The 16,575-nt window shown below is 43.6% G+C and overlaps 1 protein-coding gene across 1 annotated transcript in view; it reads right to left on the reverse strand.

Moving 5' to 3' along the window:
* The window catches only part of CORO1C (coronin 1C), a 72,824-nt gene that overhangs the window by 7,517 nt on the left and 48,732 nt on the right, over nt 1-16,575 (reverse strand). The window contains exons 4-5 of the mRNA XM_061141689.1: nt 5,219-5,348; nt 1,445-1,626 (exon numbers count right to left, since the gene is read on the reverse strand). Of these exons, the coding sequence (XP_060997672.1) occupies nt 1,445-1,626; nt 5,219-5,348 (312 nt within the window). The remainder of the gene's footprint in view (nt 1-1,444; nt 1,627-5,218; nt 5,349-16,575) is intronic.

Consider the following 16,575-nt stretch of genomic DNA (forward strand, 5'->3'; position numbering starts at 1 on the left):
ACCAACTCCAGTCCAGCCTCCGCAAAAACACGTGAAAGGGCTCTGCCAAACATTTGTTTCTCAAAAGCATGATAATAACCTAAGGGTGGATATATGCTATGGCATCCAGCAATTTCATGGGACAGGAAGTCGAGTCTGGTTAACCCCTTCCTTGGCCTCATCTGTTCAATGGGAGCCCACCAGCTCTGCCCTATGGAATGTTCTAGTGGAGAAACCACACGCACAGGGCCTTGATAAACACCAGCCGCGCCTGTCGCCTGACTCATAAAAAGCAATGCCAGCCAAGAGCTACCTTCTCAGAGAACGGCTATGACGGGGCACAGAGTTGGGGAGAAGTGACTGAAGGCCTGACTGTCCATCTCTGTCATAATGTGTGATTTTGTGGAGGCCTAGCTCAGAGGGCAGGACCAAGGATGTTAATGCTGTGGAAAGAATGCTTGGCATCATCAGGCCCTTTAACAATCAACTGAGGAGCAGGGGAGGGAATCCACTGAGCTATCTGCAGTCCTAGGCCAGTGTGCAATTAAACTCTGTGGGTTAGCTGATCTAGACTCGCCAAGCCTTTTTTTTAAGGGTGATATTGTATCTTCAACTTAATTTTTAAATTTTATTTACTTGTTACTTATTATTTTTGGTCATGCTAGGCTTTGTTGTTGCATGTGGGCTTTCTCTGGTTGTGGTGAGTGGAGGCCACTCTCTCGTTGCGGTGAGCAGGCTCCTCACTGCAGTGGGTTCTCTGGTTGTGAAGCACGGGCTCTTGGGTGTTTGGGCTTCAACGGTTGCGGTCTCAGGCTCTAGAGCTCGGGCTCCACGGCGGTTGTGAGTGGGCTTAGCTGATCCACAGCATGTGGGCTCTTCCCAGATCAGGGACTGAGCCCATGTCTCCTGCACTGGCAGGTGGATTCTTCACCACTGAGCCACCAGGGAAGCCCTAGACTTGCAAATTCTTAAGCACACTGATAAAAAAATTTGTCTCTCTGTGAGAAATGGTTGCCAACTGAGAGGGAGAAAGGAAAAGAAAGAAACTGAAGTCGCTCAGTCGTGTCCGACTCTTTGCGACTGTGGCCTATCAGGCTCCTCCGTCCATGGAATTTTCCAGGCAAGAGTACTGGAGTGAGTTGCCATTTCCTTCTCCAGGAGATCTTCCTGACCCAGGGATTGAACCCGGGTCTCCCACGTTGCGGGCAGACGCTTTACCGTCTGAGCCTCCAGGGAAGCCTTACCAGGAAGGCTGGGTAAAAGCTGCACATGCCCAGATCTGAAGAGAAAGGCAACTGGGAAACAGAAGCCCGGACAAGCCTTTTCTGATGCACAGTTGGGTCTCTGTACACAGCAAGGGTCCACAGACCGGCAGCCCAGCCTCTCTGGTCTGCGTTAAAAAGCAGAAAGCTCTCACCCACTGGAGCACGACAAAGACTGGGGCTGTTGTCCTAAGAATACTTACAGCAACAATCTCCTGTTTCCTCGGATCGATTACTCTCACTTTCTTGTCTTTGGAGGCTGTGCAGATCAGACTACCATTCCGGTTCCAGCTGACATTGTAAATCATGTCTGAATGCATGTCATCCAAGTTTATCAGGGCTTCCCCGGTCCCCACGTTCCAGATGATGATGGCATTATCACAGCCTGCAAGCAAGCAGAACCACACCCTCAGGGATGAGAAACGCCTGCAGAACAACACATCTGTGAAAACCATAAGCACAGGGAGGATAAATATACATGTGTATTGAAATGAAGATGCTGATTATAAGAAGCCCTACTTGCCAGGAGTCAAAACATGAGATGACCAAAAGAAAAAGAGATTTGTGTAAAACAAACATGGTAAAGGAAAAATACAGCTTGTTAAGTCTGGGTTCATGTGAAACAAATAAGAAACCAAACAAAAATAAAGAACTGCAGGAAAATAGAATCCTATTTTTTTTTTTTTTTTTTTTACATCGAGTTAACGGGGTTAGTGGACCCTGAGTGACTGTAAGTTTCCTTTTCTAGTAAAACATGCATCAGAATGAATACAGCTTCTTTCTTTTCCGGAGAAACTAAAAATAAAGGGTTTAAATAATGGTTTAGGAGGCTCAAGACAAAGACTAGATAGGAGGTTACTGCAATCAATGGTGCTGTAAGACACGGTCTTGGACCAAAGCATGTAAATTACAATAAGTGAAGGGAAATGCCCAGCCATATGCTCAGAGCAGATTTTTTATCTTCAAAAAGGAGAGAAAAATAGGCCAAGGCTGGCCTGGTTTGAGAAGCACAAACTGCCGTCAAATAGGCGTCAAATAGGTAAATTCAGAACCTGATCCCCAATGAGGCCACAGGTCAACCGAGCCAGAGCCCCTCAACTCATCAACTTATCTTCCCTCCACAGTCAGCGCCCTGTCCCCAAAGCCCCTTTAAAAAGAGGCACCATTTGCTGCTTCCAGGACATTAGCACGAGGAAGCAACATAAAGGATGGACATCCTGAAGGTGAGACTCTTGTCAATAAGCCAATTCTGCAAACACTTAGAAAAATTAGCTACCGATAACCAGGACACCTAAGTTACCTAAGGGTTCAGTCAGTTCAGTCGCTCAGTCGTGTCTGACTCTTGGAGAACCCAGCACACCAGGCCTCCCTGTCCATCACCAACTCCCAGAGTCTACCCAAACCCACGTCCATTGAGTCAGTGATGCCATCCAACCATCTCATCCTCTGTTGTCCCCTTCTCCTCCTGCCCTCAATCTTTCCCAGCATCAAGGTCTTTTCAAATGAGTCAGTTTTTCGCATCAGGTGGCCAAAATATTGTAGTTTCAGCTTCAACATCAGTCCTTCCAGTGAACACCCAGGACTGAACTCCTTTAGGATAGACTGGTTGGATCTCCTTACATTCCAAGGGACTCTTCCAACACCACAGTTCAAAAGCATCAACTCTTCGGTGCTCAGCTTTCTTATAGTCCAACTCTCACATCCATACATGACTACTGGAAAAACCATAGCCTTGACTAGACGGACCTTTCTTGACAAAGTAATGTCTCTGCTTTTTAATATGCTGTCTAGGTTGATCATAATTTTCCTTCCAAGGAGTAAGGGTCTTTTAATTTCACAGCTGCAATCACCATCTGCAGTGATTTTGAAGCCCCCAAAAATAAAGTCAGCCACTGTTTCCACTGCTTCCCCATCTACTTGCCATGAAGTGATGGGACTGGATGCCATGATCTTAGTTTTCTGCATGTTGAACTTTAAGCCAACCTTTTCACTCTCCTCTTTCACTTTCATCAAGAGGCTCTTTAGTTCTTCTTCACTTTCTGCCATAAGGGCGGTGTTATCTGCATATCTGAGGTTACTGATATTTCTCCTGGCAATCTTGATTCCAGCTTGTGCTTCCTCCAGCCCAGAGTTTCTCATGACGTACTCTGCATATAAGTTAAATAAGCAACGTGACAATATACAGCCTTGATGGACTCCTTTTCCTATTTGGAACCAGTCTGTTATTCCATGTCCAGTTCTAACTGTTGCTTCCTGACCTGCATACAGGTTTCTCAAGAGGCAGGTTAGGTGGTCTGGTATTCCCATCTCTTTAGAAGTAGGAAATGGGTGAAAAAGCTGCACAACAGTATGAAGAGTTGGAACTAAATTCTGGGATGGAGACTTGACCCATCCTCTTCCTCCTTCATCACAGGCAAATAATAACTCCAGCCACTATGGATGGATCATATAGTCTTAAAATATGCACAACGCTGCAATCAACCATTCTCCTCAGCTTGTGCAAGGGAGACTGGGCTGAGTATGCCGATGATACCCTAGGTCTGACCTCGATGAGGCAGGCAGTAGGGTATTTTCCATGATGGAATTCCACCTTTGGAATTGTTTTCTCTCCTTATCAGACTGAGGTTCTGAGTAAAACACTGGAAGGGTTCCCAGTTATAGTCAATTGTGATTTAAAAAAAAGAGAATCTTACTTTTCTTTTTTTTTTTAAAGTAGTTCTTGGTTTCAATAGGTACCAGGCATTAGATTTTTAAATTAACTCACTACATCAGAAACATCTTTCATTCCTAGTTAAAAACTCGACTTCTCCCCTCCTTTTTACTGGTAAAGTGAAAGACTTTAAAATTCTACCACTAACATTAGCAGTGCATTTTTAATAAGCCAATTTTTTTTAAGGTACAGTTTGCATAGAAGGCACCCATTTTAAGTATACATTGGTTGAGTTTTGACAGACATACATACTCATCTAGCCTCTATCACAATCGAGATCTAGAACATTTCCATTACCCCACAAAGCTCCTTCCTGTCCTCTGTATTGCTTCTATGATAGCAGAGAAACGCTCATATTTTTGAACAAAGAAAAAGATTTCTTTAAGATGAAACTTGGAAACTACACAAGTGGGAAAGCAATAGGGAACAACGAGGACTTGGTCACAAGGGTTCACTGCAGTGCTGTTTAACAGTGAAAAAGCAGAAACAACCTCAATGTCCAAAAACAGAGGACTAACTAAATAAACAGAGGTATCCAGACAATGGACTATTAATGGAGTCATTAAAAATATCACACAGTATGTATGAAAAGGGCCACAGTGTACCAGCAAGGGCAGAAAGCAGGTCACGTGAAAGAGGCTGAACCCTTCTTTGTGTGTAAAATCGTTTATGCACACAGAAACATCTTCTGGAAACATCAAAATGGGGTAATAATGATGTTTCCTCTAGGTGATGGGGTTATAAGTGATTTTTATTTTCTCCTTTTTGTTTATATGTATTCTCTATAATATACATGGACTACAAGGAGAAAAATGGAAGTGTTTTTAAAAGGAAACAGCATATTTAACTAACAAGATCACCCCAACATTGGCAGCAATACCAGAGTTCCTGACTCCCAGTTGGGGTCCTTCTACCACATCAGGAGTAACTACAACTGAGGGCCATGGAAGCCCCGGCGGGAACCGAGACTCTGCTGAGATTCACTAGACTCACAAAGTGCTAGATGCACTAAGTAAGTACGTGCCTGTTCCTGCTTCTAGACAAGAAGTCCACAGCTTCCACTGGATCTGCCCCAGTGGCCTCAACACACACACACATACATACGCGCACGCGCGAGTGCACACATGGGTTGGGGGACACCTGCACCCCACCCTGGGTTCTTCTGATTTCACAGCTGCTAGCACAGTCAGAATGCGTCTGTTGCTCCCTCTACATGGGGCCGTGGGGAATGAGGGGAAGGGGAAAGCAGAGGCTGCTCAGTTCTTACCTGCGCTGAGAAGCACGTTGCGGGCCGTCGGGTGCCAGGCTACGATGCCAACTCTCTTTGAGTGGCCTTCTAAGATGACCACGGGCTCAGTCAGGGAAAGGGTGAGTCCATTTTCTGGGATCTGCCATACCTGTTGGAAGAGGAAGAAAGGTGATCCACATGAAAGTGGTCGGCTTTTGTTATCACATTTACTGTGACCATCCTGTGTGAAGCCTCGCTGTGTGTAAACAGAATACACCGTGGTCTCTGGATGAAAGGCAGAACGTGGTGAAACACGAACAGCTGTTTTTCAAATGGAGTAGGATAGCAAAGAGCAAAATATCCACAAGCTCTAAAAATATTAGACCTCTCTGGCTTTTATTTACTATTAGTGGAGATTTTATTTTATATTCCCTGTTAAGTTAAAAACTCTCCAGTTAGAAGCATACCAAAAAATTGAAAGAAAAATAAAAAATGACTGAAGCAAGCACCCACGAAAAGAAGCACTGGGGTGAAAACCCCTAGGTAAGCCCATGGTCTTGAGGGGAAAGCAAACTCTATCCACCAAAAGTTCTTGGGAGATGGCATAGTTTTTCAAACATATTTTCTATAATTTTACATTGGGAAAATAGAAAAGATACCTAATAGTTTTGTAACACGTACTGAAGAAATCTTCTTACAAAAGAAAAACCTTAATTGGACTTCATCAAAATGAAAAACTTTTGTGTTTCAAAGAATACTATCAAGAAAGGGACAAGACAACCCACAGAATGAGAGAAAATAATTTATGTCAAATATCTGAAAAACGAGTTTTATCTAGACCATATAAAGAACTCAATAAGAAAAGAAAAAATAATCCCATTTTTTTAAAATGAGCAAGAAATCTAAATATTTCTTCAAGGAAGATATACAAATGGCAAAAAAGCACATGAAGAGCTGCTCAATATCATCAGCTACCAGGGAAAGACAAATCAAAACCACAATAACATATCACTTCATACCCACTAGAAGTTTGGAATCAAAAAGACAGATACCAACAAGTATTGGCGAGAATGGAGAGAATTCAGAGCCCTCATACACTGCTGGCTAGAATGAAAAATAGTGCAGCAGCTTTGGGCAACAGTTTAGGAATTCATCAAATGATCAAGCACAAAGTTACTCTATGACCCAGCAATTCCACTTCTAGGTATCTACCCAAGAAAAAGGAAAATACATGTTTTGCACCATAAACCTATTATTATTCATCATAGCCAAGAGGTGGAAACAACCCAAATGTCCAGCAACTGATAAACGAACGCAAGAAATGTGAAACAAAAAGGAACATATGACCAAAGAAAGGGGTGAAGTTCTGACACACTGGGCTTCCCTGGCGGCTCAGTGGGAAAGAATTCTCCTGTCGATGCAGGTTTGATCCCTGGGTGGGGAAGATTCCCTGGAGGAGGAAATGGCAACTCACTCCAGTAATTTTATCTGGAAGAATGCCATGGACAGAGGAACCTGCCAGGTTTCAGTCCATGGGATTGCAGAGTCGGACACGACTGAGTATGCATGCATTGACAGATGCTACAATGTGGATGAAACTTGACAATGTTAGGTTAAGAAAAAGAAGCCAGTGATGACAATCCGCATACTGTAGGATTCGTGCGTATGAGACGTCCAGAAAGGAAAATCAATAGAGGCAGAAAGTATATTAGTGGTTGCTTAGTGCTGGGTGTGTGCGTGTGCAACAGCTTAGAATGTGGGGTTTCTGAGGTGGTGAAAACATTCTAAAATTGTCTGTGGTGAGAGTGGCACATATCTGTGAATATACTAAAGACCACTGAATTGTACACTTTAAATGGGTAAGCTATATGTAAATCAAATCTCAATAAAGCTGTTAAAACCAGATATTAAATAACATTTAAGCTTGTGAAAAGGTTAAAAATTAAAACAATTATTGTCTTCTGTATGAAGATTAAGTAAATCTTCTACCATAAAAGAGTTTATGGAACTAGTTCATAACAAATCTAGAACTTGCCAGTGGAAAAAATCATGCTCAACAGTGGAACAAGTGAGAAACAGAATTTTCCTTTGTTGGGGATTTTTAAGGAGGAGACAAACAACTGTCTGTTTTCAATTGCTTAGTGGAGGCAGAGTCTGGATTAGGAGTGGTTAAGGTTCAGCTCGGTTCTGTTGTCCTGCAAAGAATCAGAACAAAAAGGGTGCCAGTCTGAGGACTGTAGGAAAGTGGTGAATTATGGGATTATTCATAAACCTGCCTTCTGAGGGCTTAAGAAACCACCTAATTTCCCCTGAACGCTCCATCATTCAGCGGGTTTTAAGGCAGATGTGAACCAGCATGGGAAGGCAAGGGGGACCGACCTTGCTCCTTTCCACCTCTCACCCAGACCAGGGTTCCCTCCTCCGAACAGAACAGGCTGAACAGAACAGACTAAACAGAACAGGCTTCTGGCCTGTGGCCCCCTCTCCTGGAGTGTGGGTGTCTGCTACCCTCTAGTGTTATCTGTTTGCTTTCCCCTGTTTTTATTCAAGGGTTTATGATCAGTAAAACAGTTCCACATTGAACCTGGCTACTTGAATGTAAAGCAGGACAGAAATTTTGAACAGAAAACAAGGACTGATTTAATCAAAGCACGAAGTCGGCAGAGAAACAATTAGGAAGTGGGACTTTAATGACTCAACAGGAAATGCATTTTGCAAAATGAATTCTGACCAGGCTTGGGACAGAAAGCATGTAATTCCACATGCTGTCTCCAGGCGGCACTGTGAGCGCGGGCTGCCAGGTTTTCCCACAAGGATCGTAAAACCTTCAGTGCCTGACTGACCCCGATTAAATAGTGCATTTTCTAAATCCCTAATGAGGCGTGGAGTGATGGGTGGCTTTGGATATAATCAGCATTTCCTGTCTTAAACATGAGAGCTTATAACGGGACTTCATCTCTTCTTTCTCTAGCTTCTTCATCCATCTTTTCTTTGGATGGCAAGGAGATTTTACTGATGGAGCATAATGTTTATTATATACTTTTAAAAATGAGGAAATTCTTTGTCCCTTCTTTATCTCACTTTTGGCAGACCTCATGGTTCTGTCAACAAGGCTTATGCATTTCACCCAGACACCTAACCCATCTTACTACCTCAGTCACTCACTCAAGAGCACTTTCCTTGAGTAGCCACCATAACCCGGGCCCGTTACCAGGCAAGGAGGGGAAGGACAACTAAACTCAGATCCTGCTCTCAAGGGGTTTATAGTCTTAACAAAGCAGAGTAGTCGGTCTATGAGACTGAAAGTCAAAGACAGCAAAGTCAAGCAGACAGATGGAGCATGGGCTCAGGAACCAAACAGATCTTGGTTCCACTCCAGCCCAGGCCTCTTACGGTGATGGCCAAAGGGCTCGGCACAGGGACGCATCAGACTTCATTTAGTGCCGTGAGGACTACACGAATCAAGAAAGTCCTGGAACAGTGCCTGACACACAGTCAGTGCCCCCGGAACAGTGCAGGGGTGAGGACTATCCTAATTCTTCTACATATCCACTGCATGACCTTGGGGACATTCACCTAACCTATCTGGACCTCAAACTTCCTCGTCTATAAAATGGGAATAATAAGAAATCTGCTCTCACTGGGCCTGTCTGGAGACCAATGTGGCAACATGAATCTAAAGCACTCAGAACAATGCCTGGCCTAAGGCAGGCTCTGGGTAAGTGTTGGCTGTAGTTGTTACTTGTCTTTTTCACTAGGAAACCACAGAGTCCTCATTACCAATGCGACACTTGTGTAAGCTAAGTGGAGTGAAAATTGTCACGAGGTTGCCTTCCTGCACCTGAGTCTGGTACATCCAGGAGATTCCCTGAGGAGACACCTCTAAGGATGAATGGGAGTTAGGTGACAGGTGGAAGCAGGAAAGAAGGGAGGGGAGAAGGAAGGAAGGAAATCAAGAATCTAGTTTCAAAATAAAACAGATGTAGGGAGCAATTTTCTAAAGAGTGGATGCTCCAAAGAGGCTGGCTGAGGGGCTGAGAGACAGCAGAGTAAGATAAGACTGGCAGGGGATTCCCAGCAGGAGGGGACAGTGACGGGAAACTTCTGTGCAATGAGACGCAAAGACAGCGGCCCCCCAGCCTCTGCAGGGAGGAAGGTGGACTCGGGAAAGGACTGGCACACCTATAAGTCCTTCCACACGAAGTGGACACAGCCCTGCTCGGTGCCCGCTGACCTGGCTCACAGGCCCGTTGGTACGTGGCTCTCTGCCCTTTGCTGGGCTCCCTGCTACAGCTACAACGGCCTTCCAGTTTGGACTGGAGAGGTCGCGGGAGTCCCATTCAGTCTATGTTCGGTTTTCCTGCGCACAACCTGGGATGCAGCCTGGTGTGGACACTGGCCAGGATGTTAGAGACCGGGTCTCCGCCAGAGCTGGGACATCAGCATGAAGAAGGGGCTTCACTTCTGGGAGCCTTGATTTCCTTGTTCCATTCAGGGGATAGCAGCAGCTCTACCCTCTCAGGGTAGCTGGAAAGGTCAAACGAGCTGAAACATTCTGCACCCCCAAGCACCACCCGAAGGTGAACTACTGCAAACAGAGTGACCTTTGACAAAACTGTCACCTCCCTTGGGCCTGGGTTTCCTGAGTGGTAAAATGGGACACGCTCCTGCCTCACTGTGCTGTTAACAGTGATTAAATATAATCACCACATGAAGGCTTAAAACAGTGCCTGGCCAAAAAAAAAAAAAGATCTACGTTCATGATTATTTTTTTTGTTGGAACTGTGACCCCTATGACCCCAATATGTAATTTTAAGTCTGAACAGCAGGATTCTTGGCAATGAAATTAATTTGTCTTCAAATTAATTCAGCCCTGTACCCAACTGCCTAATTTATGTCCAAGATATCACATGTGTGAAAGCTCTAGTTCATGCCCGGGCCAATTAGCACAATGAGATCAGCTCTCATCTCCAGGCTGGTCCGTTAGCTCCTCTGTGTTCTGTGGCCGCAGCAAGGACTCTACCACCACTTGCTCTCCCAGACACATCCTTGGGGGCAGAGAGGAAGAGAGGCGTAAGACACCCTCGCTGAACCCTCAGCGGGCACTCAGCCTGGCAGCCACTTCAAGCTATCCCATCGCCTCCTGGCTTTTTTCTTTTTTTAAAATAATACTGTGTATTCCTGGCATTTTCTGTGTGGATGATACATTACTATGGCAATGTTTTATCTTGTTTCATTTTGAAAGAAGGGAGGTGGGGGGGGAATGCCATCAGTCTCTAGGGCTTCCAGATGAAAAAGTGAATCAGTGGGTGAAAAGCCAATGTGGTTCTGGAAAAAAACAACTTTAAGCCCCTGTTCAGGAATAGTTCTAACAGGAAAAAAGTGAGGAAAATTAAGAAAAGCGGGTTTCTCTCAAAGCAGTCATTTTAAAGTGTATCTGTTTGACAGTTTTATTTCTCAAACACAGTGCATATTTTAAGCAAACACAAACTGTTTCCAGATACCGCTTCCCTGTTTTAATTACCCATTGTGAACGTGCTACCGGGCCAGCTACTGGAGTTACGGCCATAAAAAGGAGGATTCCCCACAAAGGCCGCATTTTTGTAATGCAGAAGAAATCAATCCCAAAGGCAGAATGGAGGAAAGTGCTGATCTGAAGGGACAGGGAGAGGCCGAGACTGCACCCGCCGCAGAGCAGCAAACGCCCTGCAGAAGCCGCTGTGCAACCACCCCAGCGGGCAGGACGCAGACTCAGAACATCCCTCAACGAACCATGACCCCGAGAACAACGCTGGTCTTGAGAAAATCAAGAACTGAGAGTGGGGTTCCGATGTGCCAAGGAATACCCACTTGGCTGACAGCCCAGATGCAATCTGGACAGAATGGAAATAACAAGTCCTGCTGAATGACTGAGAGGGCTGGAGCCCTGGGGAATGTGCTCTCATCACCAACCACGTCACCTCCATCTTTATTTCAAGACAAAGCCCACAATAGGAAAATTCACAACAGACGCAAAACTGGCTAAATTAGGGAGCTGATCACTGTTGATGTCCACAGGAGTGTTAAGACTGATTTGGGCAAAGGAACAGTATCCATTTAAGCCTCGTCATTTGGGACCATCAGAACCTCCAGGTGAAGACAGGTAAGAGTGTGCCTCCTGTAGGAACCTTCCCTCTCCCAGACTCTGGAAGAACCAAACCAGGTGGCCCCACTGTCTGGGCAGCTGGTCTTTGCATCTGTGTTTGCAGATAAGGGACAGTGTTGAATCGACACCATTCACTTAACCTACCTTGGCTGCTCTTTGTATTATATAAGGTGCTGTTACTTTCTTGGAGCTAAAACTGTCCCAAGTAAAATACTCAACAGCTGCAATCTTTCAAACTCTCTGTGAGGAGATTTTGTTAAGAGAACTCATAGTATCAAAAAATCTGGAAAACCTAGGAGCAGAGTATAGTTTCCAGGAGCAGGGTTTATATCATTGCTATTTGCTTGTACAAAACATCACTTCAAGAAGCAGTACACCAGGACTTCCCTGGTGGTCCAGTGGTTAAGACTGTGCACTTCCACGGCAGGGAACACAGCGTCGATCCCCGGTCAGAGAACTAAGATCCCACACCACGTGCCAAATGGAGTGGCCAAAAAATGAGAAGAAAAAAACAAGCAGCACATCAAAAGCAAACTATACCTGTAAAACTCACCTCCAGGCGGCTTTAAGAAGCCACCTCTAGACGATGAAGGGGTGTACCATAGGCTGGCGTTCCTTCCCTAAAACTGCAACCTACACTAACACCACTGTCACAGAGTCAATGCTCACACGATGCATAAACCATCACTTAAATGCAGAGGACATCATAGAATTATACCATAAATACAAAAAGCAGTTTTTAAAATTAGTTTAATCATTTACCGTTCACTTGGTAAACTGGTTTTGTTGTATTTTTTTCCTACTGAATTATCTGCTGAAGATATTCTTACTGCCATGAATCCACTGTAAGTATACATCAAAATTCACTGTAAGAAAAATAACTCATTATATATTCATACCTCCTTGATCCTCTCAATTGGTGTATTTGTGTGTTTATTTATTTATTTTAGTTTTTGAAACAAGTAAGGTAACTGAGGCTGAGTGCATATATATATATATATATATATATATATATATATATATATATATATATATATACGTGGCCTGGGACTTTCTCAGCATCCTTTCTCTACAAGAGCTGGGCCCTGATAGCAATCCACATTTGCAGCTCCTGGGCTATTACCAGGAGGAAACTACAGTCAACTTCTCTTCTTTTTTTTTTTTTTTTCCATTTATAAAAGCTGCTGTTTTAAATCATTTGATCTACTGTACAGTGTTCTTTTATCTTCAGAACAAGTGGAAAATGAGGTATTAAGCAGCAGGTGGCGTAGGAGATCAAATACTTCTTAAAATTTTTTTTTTCAACTGCTGAGTTATTGAAGCATTTTGTAATTAGCCCAATAATAATATCAAATGATTTGAGGCAAATTAAGCAATTAAAACATCAGCCCCATACTTAAGGGACTAAAAAAAGCTGGAGGAAGATTTATTTCAAATTTACAAAATGTTCACTTTATTGGCAAAACCAATAACGGGGCAAAACTGGAGGATTCTGGGAAGACGGTGGTATCAGCAACAGATCTCCCCAACTCCCTGCAGAAAAACACAGAGCACTCAAATGACAAAACAAAACACAGGGACCACATTTACAGAAAACGAGGTGACAACCCAGCCAGATGCAAGTGGGTGGAGGAAAATCACCAACAGCCGCACGACCCGTGTGCTGTCGGTCTCTGTGTGAAAAACTCATGGGGCAGCAACAGGGGCCCCACAGACCTCAGCAGGGCAGGCCGTTACGAGACCACAATGGAAACAGGAGGGGCTCTGCCTTCTCCAACAGTGGACAAGAACAGGGACCTGAAACAGCAAAGGTCTGAAGGGGCTGGAGAAATCTAGACTCCAATATTCTACAAGTCAACCAGAGAGGACTCCCTTCTGATACAGGCCCACACTGAGAGGCAGCTCCAAGAAATGGAAGCAAAGCTGAGCAGGACAGAAGATGGACAAAGGAATCAGAAAGGTCAAATAAAAAGCAGGTCAGGAAATACACAGCAAGCCACGGTGTTCCTCAACACTACCTGAAAACGACAGAAGAGGGCGCTCTGCAAAGTTTGAATAGCTTTATAAAGAAAGCCAGCTTTCGAAAGCTTTGGAAAAACTAAATTCACATAAAACTAAGAGAGGAAAATAAATAAATAAAGGCTCCAAAACTACTATAAGAAAAAAAGAAAATAAGGTAAAGAATAGCATCCCGACAGACAATACAGAACACTAACAAGATCAGTGCCAAAAACGATTTAAATGCTATCACACACACTTCAAAAGACATTATTAAGAGAACAAGACATTGGAAACATTATAAGTTCGAACTTGAAAAATTCAAGAGTTAGGTGGTGGAAATCAGGAAAAAATTAGAAATCAAAGTAAAAGTACTTTAGAAACGAAGGCTAACAAAGAAAGTAAGAGCAAACAGACAAAAATAACACCCCAAAGAAATAAAAGGTAAAAAGCAGAAAAATTTTAGCCTACAAGAAATGAGTCAGAGGGATGTCTCTGGTACGCCCATGCAGGGGGCCAAGGCCCGCAGATCCCAGCGTGGCTGAGGTCTGCAGGTCCCACCATGTGAGAGCACCCGAGGGGCTCCTGAGCCACCTGCTGCCAGCCCAGTGACCCTGGGATGGAACCCTCGGAGGATCCGAGCCTCTCCACTCCTCTTGTAGGCATCCGGGTTCCACGCCTTTCAGGCAGGACTTGGCCCAGGTGTTTGGGGGACCATTTGCTTTCACCAGCAAAAACCTCAGCCCTCAGGCCAGCTCTCTGAATGTCAAGGAATTCCAGGACCTCTGGCCTTGTCTGTCCTTGGTGATTGACTGGGGACCAACTGGGGACAACCAGAGCCCTGAGGATGACGAGGCTCAACTGTGGTCGACTTGCCTGTGCCTGGAAAGTCTGGCATCCCTTGTCCTGTTGCGCCCTGGGGAGTACTGGGCCATCCTCCAACAGTACGGGCTGCCCCCCTCACATGGGTCCCGCCTGTGAAACTCTGGAGAGGCAGGCCTGGGGACTGGTGCTGGACACTGTTGTGTCTGACTGCTGGTGGCTGGCAAGGCCTCTTTGCAGAGGCTGCTGGGGCTGCAGTGTTACTGGTCTGACCTTTTAAGGCAAAGTTTCTTTCTGAACACGAAAGATAGACCAGGCCTCTGAAGCTGCTGGTTAAGCCTCACACCTGGTTGGGGAGGGGATATTTATTTATTTATTTATAATCTCATGTATCAGCCACAAGCTGAAGAGCGATTTTATGAACATTCCTAGGATGGCCTTGTTCTCAAAAGTTTCTTCTTGCTTTGATTTCTGAAAAATAAATAACAGATTTGGAATCTAGTGAGAGCCTCTTCTCTGGTGGACAGTGACATTTTAGGTCCAAATCAGCTAGCACCATCAGTTGGTGCTTTTTAAAAGTCTCAAGTGACCAAAGGCATGAGTTTGTGCTCCTGAAGCTGGGGCGAAGTTAGGATATAAACTGTAGAGCCAAACACTGCTTCCACTGAACCAGGGGCTGGTTCTGTGCTGTAACTGCCAGATGGAGAGTCATCATTATGGTTTAATGGCGGGAAGTAATAAGTTCTTGGTGGGGCAGGGGTGTGATGTGTTGGGTCCAAATGAAAGAATAATGAAAAATAAATCTCTGTCTTTTTCAGCCCTTTTTTCTTATTTATTCATAATATAAATTGTAATGAATTATACCTACAACACCTTTATTTAAATCCAATGTCTACTCAGCAGCGTTTCTCTTTGTTCAAATGTATATACCAAGTGTTAAACATAATTAATGTTGGGCATTTGAACTTTGTGTTTTCTTTAATAGACAGGAGTGCTATTAAACATCTTTGTAAATGCTAAAAAAAAAAAAAGAAGAAAAAAAAGGTTTGGAGAGAAACTGATAAATATCAAAGCTAGATAGATAATATCAAACATCAAAGAAAGAAGATAAAGCATTTGGATAACAGGAGTCCCTAAAGGAAAAAACCAAAGCAAAAGAACAAACTTTGAAGACTTCTAAGTCAAGAAAACTTTCCTAGAGGGAAGAAAAAAAGAGACCTGAAGCTACACTGAAAGAGAACATCACATACTCAGAAATACCAACTCAGAATAACCAAAAACAGTATAGTGAAATCTACTACATTTTAAGAAAAAAACAAAAATCTTACGAACATCTAGGCAAAAAGAACATACTCTATAAGGAAAAGAAAATTACACCATCATCTGGTTTTTTATAGCAACACTTTGTGCCAAAATAAGATTTAAATACTCAAGGAAACGCTGCAAGTCAAGGAATATCCAGAAAAATTTACCTTCAAGTATAAAGGTCACAACGAGCTACTGTCAATATCAAAGAGCTTAGAGCACTTGTTCCCACAAACCCTTCCTAGTTGATTCCATCCCTTAGAACTGCTCCTCAGTATGGATCCAGACCATCCCAGGAGGGAGCCCTCTCAGGTTGGTTTCCAGAGAACTGGGGTCTACAATCTATCAGAGGAGGAGTGTCAGATGATCCAAATGACTTTTTTTTTTAAACTGCTTTCAGCAATCATGATAGTGGTGATACTATTGATATTTTTAGTGTGAGACTACTGTGTGTATACTGTGAAACAGCAAATGAGATAGATTAGAATATTTTAATTCATCTTGAATCCCTGAAAACCAGGATTCTGGGTGTGAAAGAAAGGAGACAGAGATGTATTATTAAAGTCAAATAAAAACTCTATAGTCCTGACTTTGAACTAGAAAGATTAAAACTAAGTCACAAGGTATTATATCTTTAAATACATATGGATATTCTGAACAAATTTACTGCACTGTCTTAAAAACAATGATCACCACAGTAACAATGAGCATCCCTAAACATCCGGACAGTGACCTAGAAATTCCATTTTTCAAAGAAACCAGAGCTTCTGAGAGAAAGGCCAATTCGAGGTGTGGGGCCAAAGATGTCTAGGAAGGGCCTTAGACACTTCGACATACCAAAGAGTAAGGAAGCAACAGAAACAAGTAGGGTCATGTCAGGACTCGGGAACTGCAGACAGGTTCCCATTAACAAAGACTGAATGAGCTGAGCTTTGAAAGAAGAACTGTAATGGATCAAAACCTGTGAAATAAGTTCAAATCCATGAGTTCCACATGAAATGAAAGGGGAAGAAAACCTCCAAAGGAAAAACTAATTGGTCACCTTCTGAGGAAGACCGTAAACCAATTCATTATCTTGAAAACTGGGTAAATAAAAGGAAACAAACAAATGTCTACCCTGCTTTCC

Source organism: Dama dama, chromosome 5 (genome assembly GCF_033118175.1).
Source record: "Dama dama isolate Ldn47 chromosome 5, ASM3311817v1, whole genome shotgun sequence".
Taxonomy (NCBI): domain Eukaryota; kingdom Metazoa; phylum Chordata; class Mammalia; order Artiodactyla; family Cervidae; genus Dama; species Dama dama.